Source organism: Corvus hawaiiensis, chromosome 5 (genome assembly GCF_020740725.1).
Source record: "Corvus hawaiiensis isolate bCorHaw1 chromosome 5, bCorHaw1.pri.cur, whole genome shotgun sequence".
Classification (NCBI taxonomy): Eukaryota; Metazoa; Chordata; class Aves; order Passeriformes; family Corvidae; genus Corvus; species Corvus hawaiiensis.
Genome location: NC_063217.1, coordinates 73,395,357 through 73,414,186, shown reverse-complemented (window position 1 = coordinate 73,414,186; position 18,830 = coordinate 73,395,357). Strand labels below are relative to the sequence as shown.

Genomic DNA, 18,830 nt, shown 5'->3' with positions numbered 1-18,830 from the left:
TGAGCTCTCCGTGGGGCCGGGTGAGCCCGGGATTGGGCTGTGCCAAAGGCAGGCCTTAGAGCTGAGAGCAGAGACTCACGCTGAGCCCGGTTTGAGCACCAGAACACGGGATTTGGGCTTTACTTAAGCCCTCCAAACCCAGCACTCAGCCTCTCTTTGTGAGCCCAAAAATTGATCAAGTGAGTCTGATGCTGAGCTCCCAAAGGCAGCGCTGGGCCTCTGCGAGCCCCCACAAGCACCCGGGGGTGGCTGAACCCCAGCCGGCAGCTCTGCACCAGCAGCAGGATCGGGAGGGGAATCAGAGCCGTTTTCCTGGCTCCTAAGGCAGAGCATACAAAGCAGGAGGGTCTGAAAACCAAGCAGAACCTGCTTTCACATCGGTTTCAGTCAGGACTTCTAATTTATTGTCATTTAAACTTGGTTATATCATCGGAAGTGGCTTAGGAGTCACTTCTCTCTGTGCTGCCTGGCTCTGGGGCTGTCCAAAGGCACAGGGAAACCCATACTGCTGCTTCCCGGGGAATCTGGGTTGGGCCCATTCCATACAACACCATCATCAAACCCAGGCATGCCACACCACCTTTATTCGATAAAACATTATGACTGAGAGCCCCAAACCCAGGAACAAACACATCCTGTAGAGCAGTCAGCTCCCTGGCATCAGTAACAGCCACGAGTGGCTCCAGCTGTGGAGCTGCCCCAGCTGTGGAGCTGCCCCAGGTGCTTCTGGTCAGGAGGAGAAAAAAATACGGGAAAAAGAAAAAATTTTAAAAAGACAGGAAAGCAGTGGGGGTGAGAGAAGGGAAAAAACCCTACAACAGACAAGAAATATTTGAAAAAGAAGGGGAAAGAAAGGGAAGGAAAAGGAAAAAAGGAGAAGGAAGAGAAAAAATGAAGAGCCTACAATATAAAGTAGCAATGCAAAAGAAGCAAAATGCAGATTGAACCTATCCACACACCCAGGAGGCAGCTGGGCAGGGGGTAAAGCTGATGAAGCAGCAAAACTGACCCTCAGAGCACTGTCTAAATAAATAAAAAACCAAACCAATAAACAAAAACCCCCAACCAAATCTCCCCCCTGCCCCCCAAGCCCGCTGGATGCAGGAGGAGCCAGTCCGAGTTGCTGGAATCAGACCAAGACAAAAGTCCTGCAGAAGCCCCTCCTGCCCCTCAGCCCAGGTGGGGCAGCCCTGCTGGGCCCTCCTGCCCTGTGCCTTGGGTGAGCTCCCGGTGACTTTTGGGAGCAGAGAGTGGGGCAGGGTGTGGGAAATGAGCCCCTGCCATAGAACGGCTCCCAGTCTTCCCAGTTGCACACAGGCACACGCCTCTGTGCCGGCTCTCCACTGGAGAAACCACTCTTTGCCTGGTCCTTGGTCCCAGCTCTCCTTTCCTCTGCAGACACATGCAGCATCTGGACCACATCTTCCCCACTGTCACTTAAACCTCCATCCTGGGGGAAACAGAGGGAAAGAGGGTCTGTGCCAAGGCTGCAGGGCGGCAGGGGAGCGGAGCCTGCGTCCCAGGGATCTGTTCTGAGGGGAACACCCGGGCTCCAGGGGAGCACACGGTGCGCGGGGGGCTGGGTGCAGCGGCTGGACTTCCATCCCTCGGGACCCGCTCATCGATGCTGTCCCCAGGCACGCTGTCAAACTCCTCAAAGCCAACTAGGTGCCTAAATAATTAGGAATTCTAACAGAGCTGACACATAATCCCCTGCAAGGGGCAGCCCCCAGTCTGGGACCCGCTCTGGTTCTTTTCCGGCTGCTTTCCAAGGAATATGCTGCTACGTCTTGTAGCACCACAGATGCCCATTTTTAGGGGATGAGAATCAGAGACAACTAAGGAGAACAGGGAAGGGTTATGGAATTTCTTTAGCTGCACTACCAGCAATGGAGAAGAACTACGGCTCCTTCTTGTGCTTAAGGACTGCCCAGAGCAGCAGAAGAGACTTGGTTTCTGTTCTGTACAGGGGTGAGTTTGTTGTAACCTCTTGGTGCTCATCTTCAAGGGAATATGTGGAACGGTAGTGCCAGTATTTAATGGGGCGGTAGCTCCCATTCTTTCCCCCCATTAAATGCTGTCTTTGTCTCGATCTGAAGCGCTGGTGTGCACTCCAGGATGAAAGGATGCACGCTCCAAGCGTGAAGGCAGGACTCCTGAGGGGCATGGATGACTCCGGTGCGCCAGGTCTGGGTGCACAGCACCCGTGGCACTTGCTGAAAAAGATGCGGCTTTCCATTTGCCGAGCACTTTGTAAATGTTCTGCAGATACCTCTGGTTGTGTCTCCTCAAATATCTGCTTAATAACTGCTGTGTTTTGGTTTATTTTAAACTGTGTTCAACGAAGTTAATGACACACCTCCCCACTTGTCCTCCTGCTGCTTTTCCTTTTAAATAATTTTAAGCACGTGATCTTTCCACGTCAGTATCACGGTGACATAAGGATCTGCTTTGGCTGTTACATTTGAAGTGTTAGGAATGACCTTCCACCTCTATTCAATTACATGGGATCTGCTTTCTCAGCTGGGCCATTTATGATCATTTGTCTGGGATTTTCTCTATTGCTTTTCATTGTCCATCACAGAAATTTTCGTGCTTGCACTGAATAAAAAGAGGCAAGAAGTGATGGAATGAGTTGTTAGAAGCCCGTTCAGAGGTGCCTGATTCCACAGATGTTACTTTATGAGCCGCAGGCCATCCTGGGGGGACACTTAAGGGGGAGGAAGGGACAGTGCCCAGGATGTGTCACCTTTATGTCTTCTTACCAGCAAACTGAATGAGCCCAAATGTTTGGCATAACCAAAGTACTGAGTGAGACTCAGGGGAGCCCCGGTTGCTCCGTACCCTGTACCTGCCAGGCGGCTGCAGCCAGCGGGGATTGGTCTCTTCTCCCAAGGAACGAGCTTTCATGATTCCAGCATTAAGGAAGCCTTGTTACTGCTCCCCACTGCTCTTCAGTGGCACCATACAAGGCAAAACCAAACCTCAGTCAAAGGTAAAAGGACTAAATAAGTGCAGAGGCACTTTTTTGCTTCAGGACAGCAATAAACTGAATCAATAAGGGTTTTCATAATTTTGGGAGCTGTTGGCTGTAGGGTGTGTGAGGGCTCCGATTTCCGTGTTAATTTGGTTGTCTTCGGAGTTTAGAAAGACTGAAGGAATAACTGTGCAAGATTACTGTGTCTGTCTCATTTCTGTCATTTCTGGCAAAGGCTACTAAGGTCGTGGGGTTTTTTTTTTTAATCTTTCTCCTACAGGTTTAACAGTTTTTTAAGCAATTGAACCTGATATTTGATCTTGTTCTTCCCCTGCCACGAATAGGAGGCAAAACAGGGAATTTGTTTCTCTCGGGTTCTTTGGGAACACCCTAACGCATTAGCACAACCAGCAGAGATAAATCCAAAAGTAAGTCTAGGGCTCACCTAATTTTTCAGGGATCAATGACAAATGCACAAGTGTCATTTGTTTCCTACTCTTCTATCATAAGCTTTCTTTTATTATTTTTTTATCTCCCGTGCCAGCAAAATTGAGTATGTCCAGAAAATAAATGCAATACAGTGGAAGCAAAGCTCCAAAGGCTGTGAAGTTAAACAGAATCTGGAATACTGGTGGTTCAGTTGTGTAGAACTCACACGAGCAGGAACAGCAGTTTACCTGACTGTTCTTTGTGCAACATCAGCTTTTCCCTATGGAGGCACGAGGGGCTGGAAATGCAAGTGTCTCAAATGCAAATCTGGGCCTATTCCCTGGTAATCGCTGCTAAGGTCAGTTCTTTTGTTTTTGCCAGGATAGATGTGCAGTCAATGTTTGTTTTGTGTCTGAAGCAGCTCGGCACAGTCACTAAGAAATGTCTCTTCTTATTCAAAGCCAAAATGTTCTCACTTTGCCACTGGAAGTTTTGGCCCAGCCCAGAAATGCAGGTAAATCCAAGTGTAAGCAGTGTCCAACCCCCATCTAGGAAATCTATGTGCAAGCTTTAGGATTGCACAAGGAAAGGGAGAGGGTGGAAGAGACCCTCAGGTGGCTCTTTTATTGCTGCTGTCATCCCAATAAAGAGAACTGAGGAGGTTTAATGCTGACAGCGTCTCTGAATATCCCACTGTACGTACACATTAAAATGTTCTCCCTTTGGAGCAATCTGGCCCTTTACCAACCTCCCAATGGCCATGAAAATAAACTAAAGTGCAAATTATGCTTAAGTAAATCAAAGGGCGAGGGTAAAACTCCTATCTGCAGAATTCTTGATTTGTGCTTGTGGCCATCTGCTGTTGCTGCCCCTGGGGACAGTGACCTTCCTCGCCTCCCTCTGTCGGTGTTTCATTCCCTTACCTCTCTGGTTGCCACACTAGCATTTAAATGCTGCCTTCTGGCGTGTAACTCCTTTTTCTTTTGTTTCCCCTTTATTTCTCTCTGTTTGGAAGTGTGTTGGAACAGAAATTTCCATCACAGCAGCTCTGCTCATAGAAACATAGCACAGTCTCACTCGTCGCTCAGTGTGGGCAAGCACCTTCAGCTCCAAGGAGCTGTGGAGAACAAGCACTTGGTCCCTTAGGAAGCATGGAGTGATCAGTCCATTCTGTGACAAGAAAATCCAGACAAATGCTATGGTCAGCCCTAACCAGGAAGATGCAGAGCCAATGACCTAGAACCTGCCATAATTATATTTATAATTTTAATGTAATTAAATGGTGTGATAATGCAAAGGTGGAGTTCAGAGAGCTTAGCCATTCCACTGAGGCTGGTGAAGTTACTTACGGGGTTTTGTATCAGTCTAATGTGTCTGAGCAGGATCAGGAATTAAAAGAAGAACTTTACGGAAATATTTTCAGAAGGATTGCTGCAAAGACCAGTGCTGCTTCTGGGGGGCCTAAAGACTGAACATTTTTCTGTTGGATTCCTCTCAGGAAGTACAGACCTACTAGTGCAGCTGTGGAAGGCATGGATGCGATGTACCATGGAAAGAGACAAAACCAGAAAGGTAAGAAGGTCTTCTATCTCCCACCCTTCCCTGACCGCACTCTCAGGAAAAAATTCCAAACAATGAAATAAAGAAGAACTGGTTCCTACCCCTGCAGTTCAGCTCTCCATTTCATCAAAGTGCTCCTTGACGTGACTTCGGTAGGGCTGTGCAATCCCCAGGAGAGGATACTCCCCGTTACAAAGCTGCTGCGCATCATCTGGCGCCAGCCACAACATCTGCAAAGGCAAGGTCCAGCACAGAGCAGACCTGGAAAAGGAATTACCTCTGGGCCCAGGAGACAGGAGCTGCCTCACCAGTCACGCCGTGCGGGCGGTGCTGCCTCTGTGGGTAAGTCAGCGGCCTCGTGCTGCAGAGCACTGTGCCTTCCTCATTTCTGCTGAGTGACGGTGCAGATCCTGGTTCAAATGGTATCGTGTGTTTATCAGTATGTGGTACCACATTTCCATCCCTGGAATAAGAGAACTGACATACATAGTACATTTTATAGGAGGGTAACTGTATAAAGAAGTCATACAAATTGTAAAAATTAAACTATTCACAAAAGAAATGGAAGAACTGCTATTATTGTCAATAATATAGAACATGAGAATAGGCATCTCATCTGTCAATACATAAAGGTCAGAGCATTTCCGCCCTGGAAGTGCTTCCAAGATGGATCCTCTGAGCATTTACAGAAGCATGCAGAAGCAAAATACAAGATAAACACATTTGGGGTGAAAGGGCAAAGGAAGGAACTAAGAAAATGACTCAAGCTGAGCCCTGTCTAGCAGCAGTTGTAGACCTTAGATAGATCTGGGGAAGCCCCATTTCTGCTGCAATCCTCTTTCTGCAGGGCCTGACGTGGCATTTTGTGGCTGGCTGGAAACTGCTCATTCCGGGCTTTGATTAAAACACTGTACAGTGTGCGAGGAAGCAGAGACTCGTCCTGAGACTTCTGAGTTATTCCTGTTCTGCTGGAAGCTGACATTCCACTGACAACCATCTCATAGCTGCTTTACACTCGCGGCTTTCGGTTTCTCATCTCAGGGACACCGACCACAGCAATGCCTTTTTTTTTTTGCTAGTTTATGTTCTTTGTTGTGAAAACTTCTCTCAGGATAGTTGATATCTTTTGGCTTTGTATTGCAGGCACAGTTTTTCTCCTGGTATAAATTCCTTCAAAGCCAGAAAGATTGACTTTTTTTCTTCACTTGTTAACTTAATGTAGGTTGCCTTCCTGCTACTCAATTAGATTGCATTTCTGCTGTGTGGGATAGAAAGGAATAAAAAGGAAAGAAAGCAAAAAGAATCCCCCCAAAATGCTACTGTTTCCCATTCTTGGTGCTTTATGTTGCAAAGAAAACAATTCCCATAACATAACCCCCATCTAAAATCTGAGGTTCATCTAAGCTCCACTGGATGAGAATTAGAAACAGAGAGTTTAATTTTAATGCAATTTTAGGATTGAGACATAGGCTGAAAGGATACGAATCAATTGTTGTGAAGTTCTCTGGTGCATAAGCCTTGATTTTTCACGTGACGTGAAAAGTTGTCATTCATCTTTACTTCTTTATTTTGCCCTTTAGCCAGCAAGGTACTACAAGCTTCAAATTCCAGAATTGCAGCTTTTTGCTTTAATTTAAGGTCAACACAATTATGCTGCAGCCTCTGACTGTTTAGCAGAGGTTATTACATGAAATGAATGACACAGGTGCACAGGCAGAGTGCGATAAAGGCAAATCAAAGCATTTCATCTACAGCTTTTCACCTTTTACAAATTGTCTTGGAAAATGCAAATCACCCTGCACTGTAGTTCACTTGCTTCTCAGTTTCTGCCCCACTGAACAGCGTTGTGCCCCTTGAAGTCTCTTTCCAGTTTCTTACACTTTTCACTCTTTCTTTCTTCCCCCTTTGCCTGTTAGAACACCACTCTTCTTGCTCCATCATTCTCCCTGACAGACTCCTGCCTGCAGCTTTGGCAGAACACTGCTTTTTGTTGCAGTTCCTCTGATCTGTTTTGGTGCCCAGAGTGTCAGCTTGTTTCTGAAAAGACAGATCTGCTTGAGAGTAAAGATGTCTGCTCGCTGAATTCCTCATGTGAATGACTCAAACTCTGTTTGTGGAGGGACTGGGAGCCAGATCTTTCCTCTCCTTTTTTCCTTCATTATGCATGAAGGAACATGGGTGCCTGACTCCCAGAGATGTGGAGAGAGGGACAGGTTTATAGCAGAGCAAAGAGAAGGAAGGTGGTAGGAAGAGACTATTCCTATCTGACCACAGTTGGACCCTGCAGAGCACGCTTGCTATCAAAACATTTCTCTCTCTGATAAGTCTGAAAATACACAACACAGAAAAGCGGCTGTGAATTACCTCTAAATGTGGCAAAACATTTTAAATAAAGGGCAAAATCCTGTCTGCTCTTTTTATTGCATTAGAAAAAAGCAGCGTGAACAGATAAAATGTTCAGGCACCAGATGAGAGCAGACAGAACCAATAAAATCCGAAATAAAGAAGGTGTTTTATTGTGCTCTGGTGAATGGGGGATGATGTCTCTGAAATCTCTCTCCCCACCTCCCTGTGTACGGGTTGGATGCTAAGGGGCCCTTCCTGTAATTGCTGCCTCGCGCTTGCTGAGCAGGTGGAGACAGAGGAACACAAGAATAACCTCTGTGGAACTCCTCCAATGACCATATCCAGTCCCAGACTGAGGTCCCTAATAGTGCTTTAATGACTGTGTAAAGAATTACGGCGCATGAAGGCTGATCCCAGGACATGCAGCACGCCATCCATAAAATCGGCCACGTGCCAGCCTCTTCCAAGTGTAGATAAATGAGTGACGGAGGAAGAGGTCACGAGGATTACGCAGAGTAAGAGATTTTCTGGGTGTGAGATCATCAGATCATTCAGACTCAGCACCTGTGTGGCACATGGTAAATAACCCCGCTGCGGGGCCCTGGAGTCCGGCCGGTACCTTGTGTTAAACGGGTGCAACGAGGCACCGAGTCCTGCTCGAGAGCCACTCAGAAATGGGAAATCAGACACTGCCTTTGCTGTGGTGTTTGGGTGAACTAATTCAGAAAGTTCAGAAGATCCCTTTGCCTGTCTTTAGACAGTAAAATACTGCAGGGAACATGCAGAAATGACTTGACGTGTTTAGACCTTATTGTGAAGGAAGAGCCACGGGAAACAGGAACGCTAATTGTTAAAAGGAGCGCTAGGACTCACTTCAGAATTGATCTGTCCTTTGTGAGATCGGTCTTCAAGTGGTGACACATCGTCCTTGGGAATTCATCCTGCCAAAAGAGAGGGGAAAAGAAAAGGGATTTTCCTGAATGGCTACTCTAAGTTTTAAGAAAAGTATGACTGTATAAAAGGAGCAATAGCAAGAGAGTAGGGAATGTTCTGGGGGGAAAAAAATAAGAGATTGTGCATTCCGGACCAGACACTGACAGAATGGACTTGGCCACTACGTCCAGCTGCAACTGCAGCAGTTGAATCAGCTGGATAAAATCTACTGTGCAGAAGAAAAGTCTTCATGCAGACTTGCAGCAGAGTTTGTCTTTTGTTAAGGAAAAACCCCCAAACCTTGCAATGTAAAATCCTGCACGTGGATTATACACGTATTTTGTGAACGTATTTCAGATCAACGTGGAAGAGCAACAATTTGGGAACCTGAAATATCAAGTGAGAGCAATTTGTACAGGCAGCCTGCTACACTGTGGGACTGCACAGCCTGAGGATGCCCCAGCTGCAAATGCCCTGATGCTGCTGAATCTCAGTTTGAACTCAAACTCAACCCAACAGTCAGAAAGTGCCTCTCTAATTCCTCCTCACAGGAATGCATCCGTTCATCACTTCTAGGCTGTGACAATGGATTTTCATATTAAGGAAGCTCTTGCTTCCTAATAGAGATTATATTAAAAAGATTAATTTGGGGTACTTTAAAAATATTTATATTCTCACACAATAATTTATTACCCTATACCTTCATTACTGATATCAAAAGACATGCAGAGATTGATGAAGAATTAGAATGGTCCAGCATAATCCAGTGATTGAGTTTCCAAGTCCCACTTGAAGGTTATGGCTGTTGACATTTAATCTACTTGATTTGATCTAGCATGGAATTTTGGCTTCTCTGCACCAGAAAGCCCATTTGTAGGTGTATGTTTCACCCTGTTCTGCAACAGCACCTCAGGTGAGATGAGAGGTTATTGTAATGTTAAGTTGTGTTTGCTGCTGCATGTGAGAGCACAGCTCGGATCGCCGAGGCTCTGGTGAGCACACGGATAACTGGATTTGCTTGGGCAGTTCTCCTGGAACAGCACTGTGCAAAGGTGGGGGCTTGCCAGAGCTCTGGAATGTACTTCTGTAAGTTAGCAAAAAGAAAGGAGGGCTGTACAGACAGAAGTGCCCAAAAGATCTCCTCATAGCTGGGAACTACCATGAAGTAACTTCACTGAAGCGTCATAAATATGTTTATCCCTAACACAGGGCTGAGCGTTTATTCATCATTTGGGCTCCTGCCACAAATCATTCCCATTCCAAGAGCCAAGTCAACAGATGGTGCACCAGTAACCCTTCAGTGACCTGCTGGCTGGGCAAGGATGCCCCAGCCCTGACAGGAGCTGACCCACCTGACACTGGCCAGGGCTCTACCGAAGCACAAACGCTGCCTTAAACAGAGCACTTCCCCAAGAACAGCTCAGCAGCTATGACAGGAACCACCTCTTAACTCAGGCACTGCAGAGCAGTGCTGGGAAAAAGCAGTAATTAACGCAATTAATTTTTTATCACCCAGGAAGAATTTTACAGACAGACACAAAGGTAACTAGTATTTCATTGCTTTTTAGCTTTTTCACAAAGAGTGAAGCAAACAGAAATCTGGTTTAGCTGCCAGATGTAAAAGAGAAGCTCTGAAGCGCTGGCTTTTGTGCACGTGTTTGCTCACAGATTGCAGCAGCGTATCAGCAGCAAGTTCAGTTCAGGGCTCTGCTCACTGATTCCCTACAAATATCCCAGCTTCTACAAGTGTCATTGTAGCAGTCAGATTGTCTCAGTCCGTCAGTAAATCCGAGCTGAGAAATAAATATCCGTACTCACCATCGTAGAAAGGGCTTGGGGTCTTCTCTAAATGTCTGAGGAACTTAGAAACTCCCGCTAAATCTCCCATTCTTGGTAGGTATCACAGAAATGAGGAAGCACTTTTCACAGGTTATTGGCAGATGCAAGGCTTTCCTTTGGCAGGTCTCTGAAATAAAGCAGAAGTCAGGTTTGGTGGAAAACAGTTACTGTGATTTATAAAGCAATATTTAATATTAAAGCAGAACATGAAACTCCTTGTGTTTGTTGAGCTGCCAGACAGAAAAGCTCTGACTGAGCTCAACTGAAACAGAAGATTTTGACCATTTTGTAACGCCTTCGATGCTTATAAAGGACAACAGATTTTGAAACGACAACTTAGATGCTCTAAATCTAATATTCAGAAACATTTCTGTATAAAAAGATGTAAAAAACAAATATTCCTTATAATCACTGAAAGGATTTGGCATTTTTCATCAATTCTCCAATTTTTTTAAAAAAAAAAAATCTCAGCTCAACTTAGACAGTCATGAGTACTATCAAAAAGGAATTTCTTTTGGTGTCTGTAAATAGCACCTTTGTGCCATTACAGCACATTTCCAGCAGTCTTGGAACATGGCAATCTTTTGTCCTCAAATATTAAAAGAAATACATTCTGGAGTATTTAGCTATAAATATATATATGCTGCTGTGCTACACTGAACAGGCACTTAGCAGCCAGACACTGCACATCTTGTGACTTCACACCTCCACTGAAAGCAGGAAATCTCATTCGGCCTCGCTCCTGTCTAATACAGTTCTATCCTAATGGTGCCAAAATGCAAAGCAAAACTCGGACAGGCAGGAAAAGAAGACAAATGAAAACATTCTCTGAAATAACTCCTGGAAGATAAGGGCAGCAGTTCAGCTGCTTGATAATTATCTTGCCATGGGAGACATTATGAGTGAGGCATTATTTGGGCTGTGTCTTACTTTGAGCTCTGTGAATAATTCAGAATAAAATTTCCCAAACGGGGCAGGTAATTCCAGTGACCTGTGCTGGTGAGAGCATGGTTTAACATCAACGTCCAATTCCGTGCCACAAACCAGGAGTCTGAAACACCACACCAATCCCCAAACTGAAAATCTTCACTGGCAGGAAAAGGTGTTCTGTGCTATAAAAAAATTCCCTTGTCAAATTGCTCCTGCTGAAAGGATGCCAGGAAAATTCAATACAGTGTAAATAGAACATGAACTGAAGTCCCTCACTGCGGGTTTGATTTACCTGGCTGGGTTCCAGGGAAAAATAATAGTACACAACACAGTGCATGGATACATCAGCCCACTGCACTTAACACTTTTGCATGGAGTAATTAAAAACGACCCCCTCGTAAATTATGTAGCAGGAGTTTTGTACTGAAGGAATTAAAGTGCAATTCCACATACTTGTATAATCCTTGCTTTCCCAGTAGCTACAATCTAATAACAGTAAGTCAAAGAAAAACAAGGAAAATTTGAATCCTTATTTTGTTTCAAAAGTGGGCCTTCTGTGTACAAAGTTGTTAGGAATTGGACTGCTACTACTTGGTAGTAAACTGTTGGCAAACAAAAAACGTGCTACCAAGAATAACTTTTCATGTCTGTTTTTAGCACCTGTCACCTGGGGATGCTAAACTTTGGTGGCTTGTTGTGATCAGACCTAGAAAGCGTGCCCTCCCTCCTCCCCTCTCTTCTGCATCAGTGTAACTGTATCGACTTTGTTGTTTCTGAGTCCTACGGGGAGGAGTGAGAGAAGAACCATTCCCCAGAGTAAAATTCCAATTTAAGTGTAGGCTTGGGTACAGCCACTTATCCATATGAATTACGTGAAAGTCATGGATACTCCGGGTGTAAATCCAGGTGGAACCGTGCCACTGATCTGTGAATGTGCTGCACTCCTGAGAGGAGAAAAAAGAAACCGAAAGACCTGACAGCCTTATAAAAGCATTCCCATCGTGGCATAATCTTCTAGAAAAAAAATAAATCGTAGCCCATCTTTTTGCAAATTGACCTGTAAGTCCCTGGCAGCAAATCAATAGGATACAAATGAAAAATAATAATGCAATAACAATGCTATGTATTAGCCTAGGCCCCAGATGAAAGCCTAGGAACGATCGATACGATAAAGATTCAGCACTGCTACTCTCTTACAAAGGAATGGCAAAATAACAGACTGATTTCAGAAGGTGGCTGTAAAACACACCAAACCCATCTGCCTCGAGATGGAAAGAGAAGCCCAAATATAAAACACTTCCTTGTTTGTTTGTCTGTTTCTTCTCCCCCAGACTTCCATTAATTTGAACTGGAATTCGAGGGAGCAATTTTTTTGTTGTTCTTTGGAGAAAAATCAAGGAAGGGAAAGAATCATCCATTTATCCTCAGCCCAGGAAGCTCAAAGACAAAAGCTCACTTGCATACCACAGGAATATGAGAAGTGGTGGCTTCCCCCACGGACCTACGTGCGCTTGGTTCAGTATTTGATTTTAATATTCATTTCCACTGACAAGGGGCACGCAGCACGTGAGAGACAGGCCTGCTTAGGAGGCTGGCCCGCGTGTGACACCTCACGGAAGGCTCAGAGGGAAGCACTTCTAGTGCCAGCTTCGGGGCTGGCTTATGCCCAAACCAGGAGTCAATCCTAAGGCCAAAAACTACAAGGTAACTGATTAAGCAATTAATAACTAATGGTATTTATTTCTCCCTGTAGGTTTGCAAGATGCTCTTTGGACAAGCAGCAAAAGCAGAGGCTTCCCGAAGTCAGACAGTTCAAGGAGAGGGGATGAAGGCAGAACTGAGGGAGAAGTGGCAAACCCACACGAGGACACCAGCAGTGCCAAACAGCCCTACCCATGCAGCTTGTGTTCCTGCCCGTACGAGGTGAGCAGCTGCCTCCTGCATTAGTCTCAGTATCTACCCACAGCCACCTCACTGGGCAAGATTTTTATAAATGAGAGCATGAAAAGGTTGTGGCAACTTGTGCATTCCCAGGACGATGTAAAATAACTTCCACAATCAATGCAACATGGCACGTGGCAGTTACCCTTCGATCTCACTTAGATTTTCATTTTGCGTTACCAAGCACAGGGTGAAAATAAAATGCCTTTCCTGAAAGGCAGCCAAAAGCCATGGGTTTTGAATTCCACTTTATGTTCAGAGCTTTATCACAATTTCATATGAAGAACAATTTCATACTAATGAGCTCTTAGCATAGAAATTGCCACAATTGCTTCAAGGTGCATTTGAAGTTATTTATCTCCATATGGGTGCATTGCTCTAAGAATTTTAAGACTTATTTCAAGATTAATCCACAGTTTGTGGTTACAAGGACAGAACAGAGATCCTCACGTAGCTCCAGCCCCAGGACAGGCCACCACCTGTGGGGTGACAGGTGACAGTTCCCTCTTGATCCCATTAAAACCACGAGCATTGAAGTTACTGTGGCCTCCCAAGTAAAGGGTGAAAGTCTCACTTGATGTGACAACTTCCAGTTCCTGTGGCACATCAGCCAAAGGAGATGTTGGAAAGTATTGCTGGAAGGCTCTCTCTGTCAGGGTATGGTAAGATTTCCCCATCTTAATTCTGGGGTTTTTTAAGCAAATTCTGTTCGCATGGAGTTTTTTACCCTTTATAGTGTCTGTCTCTGTCTTTTAAACAGCATTTGTTGCAAATCAGAGCCACCTCAAAAATCTCGCTTTGGGGATGATCTGAAAAAAAAACCAACCAAAATTCTTTATAGAAATAAGATGAAGTTTTTCAGACAGCTGCAGTTCCCACCTGTTTGCAGCATTTAGGGAAAGAAACACACAGGCGTTTTCCCAGGTGTGCCAAACTGGTTTCTGCATTATCCAGTCCTTCTGTTCTCCCTTAGCATGCTGCCATTGTCAAACCTGAAGGGAGAAGTCTAAGGAGATGCTCCTTCTGAGCCTGCAGAGCAGTCCCCTTCCCATGCAGGCCGGCAAACCGAGCCTGCGGCGCTCTCAGGAATTCACCGCGACGCCCAGAGGAGCAGCAGCTGTTCCCACTCCCTGCTGGACAGCAGTGCACCTGTAAAAGTGCCAGCACGAGCCTCTGCTGAGGCTGCACCAGCCCCTGCTGCTCCTCACTGCCCTTTTCCCGCAGGGAAAGCTTCCCCCAGCTCCTCTGGAGGGGGGGTTGGTTTGGAGAAGGAGCATCCGAGTCCGCGTTCATCTGCTTCGGGCAGAAATCCACGGCTGTAGCTCTGCTGTGGAAGGAAAGGAATCGATGCCTGAGCCAAACAGAAGCGCCGGGCCCGTGCGCCAACGAGTGCTGCAAATGTGGGAAGGGAACAGGAACTGGTGCCCTTTCCCTTTCTCCTGGGGTCAGCCCCTCCTGGCAGAGACACAGATGCAGCATTGCTGGTTCTTGCCTGTGAACTTGAAACAGGCAAAGAAGAAAGACAGGTTGCAGGCTAGATAAGGAAAAATCTTCCAGTGGAAGTGACTCCGTTTCAATTTTAAAAAGCCAGGAGAAGATACCCTGCAAATACTCTTTTCTACAGTCAGGGCTGGTTATTACCTTGGATACTAAGTCAGAGCTAAATATATTTTCAAAGACCAAGAAAGCAACTCTCTTCCTGTGCCGTAAAGCCAAACAGTATTCTGCTTTCTGTTTCCAAGGAGGCTGCTAAATCACACAAATTACTCTTTTAACTGTTTTTTAGCTGCTGTTCCTTTTTTTGTATGGCTCATGGGCCCTAAGAGCAGCCTAAGCTCAATGAAACAGGCAGTCAAACTCTACACAGCCCTCACTGAGAAGAAACACAATTAATTTTGAAAACTCCTATAGGATTTGTAATTATCAGAACCTGACTTCTACAGCTGAGGTATCCCAGACCTCAGGTATCCCATTTCAGGAGAGATAATGCTTTAAGTCAAGTGGAACAGTTTCTTAATCTTGATTTTTTTGTGCTCAGGTGTTTATATTAAAAGCCTGCTTAGTCATAATGTGAAGCAAAACAGGGATAATTCAAACCAAACATCTAAACCCCAAGGAAAGCCGGAGGGGAAAGAAAAACCAAAACACGCCAAAGGCAACCGGGAGTGAAATATTTGAAATCAGTCCTTAGCCTTCCTGATTTTTGGAGAGGACACAAGAATACAAGGGTAAAAATATCCCATATGTAAACAAAAAAAAAGGCTGCCTGCTCTAATTAAGCAGTATGGAAGGAAACATTTCCTCGCTTCACAGTGTGCCTTCCTTTCCACTGATAAAGTCTGGAGATCTGGAAAGACCACATGGTGACCTGCTGGTTCAGACAGCTTTAAAAGTAGAACCTGCACTACTGTCCCAAAAATAAATGCAGCTTTTTCATGCACGTGTTCAGTCAGTCTTTTGTGTAAGAAAAATGGGAATATGTTTGTTGGATCTTCAGACCTCTACACTTAGACATGAACATTTATACCTTGGACACAGAACTGACAATTCATCCTCGAAATGTTTTTCCAAGCTTGGAGCGGACCATTCTGCACTGCAGGAGTCACTCACCGAGTGTTGCCCCAATTAGGTGTCTCACTGCAGAAGAGGTGATGGATCTCCTGTGGAGAGCTAAGAAGCCCAAGGTGAGCCACAAAGCAGTCAAGTCCATGTGGAATATCACTCGTCAGCCTCACCATTCTGAGAGCTGAAAAAAAAAGATCCACGTTTATATTAAGCAAATGGAAAAGGGAAGGGCAAGGGAAGATACTTTCTGAAAACGTTGTATATTTCGTCCTCAAACACAGGTGAAACAAAAGTGCTGTGTGAAAATCACAGTCTGAAACGAAGCCCCAGAAAAAGAGCTAAAGGCTGTGCCTCCCTTCATTTAATTTATTTCCAGAGTTATCCAGAATGCAGACACTTCATCCCTAATGCAAACCTGCAGGCAACATTATTTATCTTTAGGAAGACCTGAAGGCAAATGTAATTCACACGGCGATTTTTGTCTTTTCATCGTGTGGGGTGGGAAGAAGAGACGGATTAAATTGCTTCTGGAGACGCCAATACAGCCTTTAGGAGGTGGTGGGGCTGCGGTTCCTCGCCATGACTCAAGGACACGTTTGCTGTCTTTAATGAAAGGCAGCTTCGAGTTTCCAATGGAAAATGACAGAAATACGATCACGTGGCACTGGCTCTGTGGTGTTCTGACTTGTTTATTTGATGCACCTCAAGGAGGTATTTCACCACAGCAGGACATGAAGCAGTGGCTGGAAGAACCGGGTGCGTGTGTGCAATAGTCGAGGACTTTTCTGCCTAAGGGTAATTTTATGCCACAAATAAATGCTCATGGTCATAATGAAAATGACTCTGCATTCCTTCATAGTTATCACATTAGATAGTTTTCATCCTTCTTAATAAAAAAATTATTCGTAAGAATGAAACTGGCCTCTAAAGCATTTGATCACTGCTTTCAGGAAAATGGATCAAGGGGTGGTTTTCATTATTTTTTTCAAACCGAGAAAAATACATTTTAATGAGGGTGTTTTAAAGCTTTACCCCCTGTCCTTCTTCTGCCATTCCCTCTCATGACATTTCTGTGCTGAGGTCACAGATGCCTTAGCAATATTAAAATATATTATGCATATAGGCCTGAAACACACGTGATCTTCCCTTAGAAGAAGTTTAAATTTTAAAGTTGTTGGAATGCATGATCCAAGTACCTGGAACAGCTTTTTCAATAATCTTTCCACAGGAAAATGAAATTAAAAACACCCATCAGGAACAATTCCAGCTTCCACCAATTTGCTTCTAATCACGAAACTTGACACTGTTTGACTGGTGCTGGCACCTTGTGCTCCCCAGGGTAAGCACTCTCCAGAGCAATGAATTGTCTCCCAAGGCTTCATCACACATCCCAGAGAAACACAGCTCCAGCCCCCAGCCATATGGGACGGGATCGCACCCTGACTGTGAGCACAAGGATGTGTGCAACCCACACCACCTTCAGCCCGAGGCACCTGCTCCTCCAGCTACTTCTAAGGCTAAAAGTTCATTTTCCTCTTCATATTCCTAAAATGCAGCCTTTCATAGAGGTAAAGAGAGGAGAGGGTCAGGTTTAGGTTCACACCCTTCACTTGCAGTGCCTGCTGTGCCCAGGTCCTGATAGAAATTGTCTTTCCCTCTGCTCATTATAAAGTTTCCTGCCAGCATCATTTTCCGTGCCGTTCACTTCTCTTTTCCCTTTGCCAGCTTCAGCTTCTCTCCTGTGTTAGGTAAAAGTTATCTATTCTCATTCTAAAGGTGCAGTATAATGCACTCCCTACTTACTACCTCTCATGTACTACCCAGGGAAGGACCCGTGCACCCCTACAGCACCCTGGGACACGCAGCCAACCATTTATTTCCTGTCCTTTGGTTCTCCTCGGTGCCTTTGGCACAGGGGAATGGACAGATGGTCCTGGGAGCCAGTGCTGAGGCAATAAACCCCTTGGAGGGGACACAATCTCTTGTCACAGGCCTGAGAAGTGATTTGCACAAAGTACCCACAGCCTTTCTGTAGCACAGATGCTTTCCCTCTTGCAAATGTCAGCAGCCTGGGCTTTTGAGCAGTGCGTTTGTTAAGCACTCTGAAGATCGGCACAGCAGGAAATTCGCTGTTGCTCAGCTGCAGATGAGTAAGTGCAGAGCGGTCACACTCCAAAGGTGTGCTTTGGGCTTGCAGTGCCGCGTAATCCACCGTGAGGAGTAACCCCCTACAGATCCGAGCAGCTTTTGGGCTGCCTCTGACCCCTCCTGGCTTCCGCCTTCATCGGCTGGCTGGGAAACTCGAGCTTCCCACCCACGCAGTTGATTTTACTGAAAAGAAATGGCATCAGCTCCACAGAGAAACTCAAGTGGTAGCTGAGAAAGAAGGTACAGGACGTGTTACTGCTTGGAAAATGCTTGGTGGCTACATTCACATAGGAGTAATTTCTGATGTGGCATGCAGCTTTGCACAGCAGACAAAGTCATTCACGTTCACCTGAAGACCTCAGGTTTTGCTGTTGTGCGTGAGGAATTGACTGCTTTTTCCTTTAAGTCGGATGGGAGACAAAACCCAAGAGTGACAATTCTTTTTGTACTGTATTCTGACTTGTTATCTCCACTTGCTGCGGTTACCTGCTAATGCTGCCAGGATGGGGAAACACGGAATTTCCTTTCTGAAATCCTTCTCTGCTGATGGCACCACTCTTTGTTTTCTTTTACAGATTTTGGTTGATAGACTGTCGGCAGACGCAAGAATCTGTTACTTTTGCTTCCCAAGGGTACAGAGAAATTATCTGTGTCCCCTACATGGCCAAATTTGTGGTGTTTGCCAAATCTCACGATCCCATTGAAGCACGGTTAAGATGTTTCTGCATGACGGATGACAAGGTGGATAAAACCCTAGAACAACAAGAAAACTTTGCTGAAGTTGCCAGAAGCAGGGACGTAGAGGTACTGTACTAGACTTGCAAGTTGTCTCCGTTTTCTGGTGTCTGCTTTTAAACGAACACTTTCTGCCTTTTATCTGCCACAAGGACTGAAAAATAATCTGCCAACAAGTACTGTCATGATGCAGTATCAGCAACCATGTAAGATGGAAACTTGCGCTTTTGTCAGGCGTCAGGAAAAAGTAGCGAGGAAACCCTGTTCTCAGAGGGAACCCTGTTCCCAGAGGGAACTGTCCAACTCCGTCCACAGGGTTAAAGGGAGAAGGTCGGAGCCAAAAGCGATGGCTAAATCCCAACTTTGAGTACCGCCATAAATGCACATCACTAACCAGAAAAGCAGCTGACAGCGGTCACAGTTTGTC

At 45.4% G+C, this 18,830-nt stretch overlaps 1 protein-coding gene and 1 long non-coding RNA gene across 10 annotated transcripts in view; one reads left to right on the top strand and one right to left on the bottom strand.

Moving 5' to 3' along the window:
• Positions 1-381: 381 nt before the first annotated feature.
• On the bottom strand, positions 382-15,797 carry LOC125325680. Of its 5 annotated transcripts, none has more exons than XR_007203483.1 (5): positions 15,566-15,786; positions 10,064-10,211; positions 8,186-8,253; positions 5,244-7,017; positions 382-812 (listed from the first exon to the last, which is right to left on the bottom strand). It is a non-coding gene; the product is annotated as an uncharacterized LOC125325680 (long non-coding RNA). The 5 variants fall into 5 exon arrangements; XR_007203481.1 differs by having other exon boundaries at positions 5,068-7,017; positions 15,566-15,784; XR_007203482.1 differs by lacking the exon at positions 382-812 and adding an exon at positions 1,365-1,450.
• Positions 1,448-18,830, top strand: part of LOC125325678 (ankyrin-2-like) — a 40,167-nt gene continuing 22,784 nt past the window's right edge. For 3 of the 5 annotated variants that reach the window (XM_048302867.1, XM_048302865.1, XM_048302864.1), the window contains exons 1-4: positions 1,448-1,971; positions 4,905-4,978; positions 12,768-12,937; positions 18,244-18,472. In XM_048302867.1, coding sequence (XP_048158824.1) covers positions 1,890-1,971; positions 4,905-4,978; positions 12,768-12,937; positions 18,244-18,472 — 555 coding nt within the window. In that variant the 5' untranslated portion in view covers positions 1,448-1,889. Of the gene's footprint in view, positions 1,972-4,904; positions 4,979-5,212; positions 5,309-12,767; positions 12,938-18,243; positions 18,473-18,830 lie in introns of those variants that run through there. The other 2 variants (XM_048302868.1, XM_048302866.1) reach the window with 2 other exon arrangements.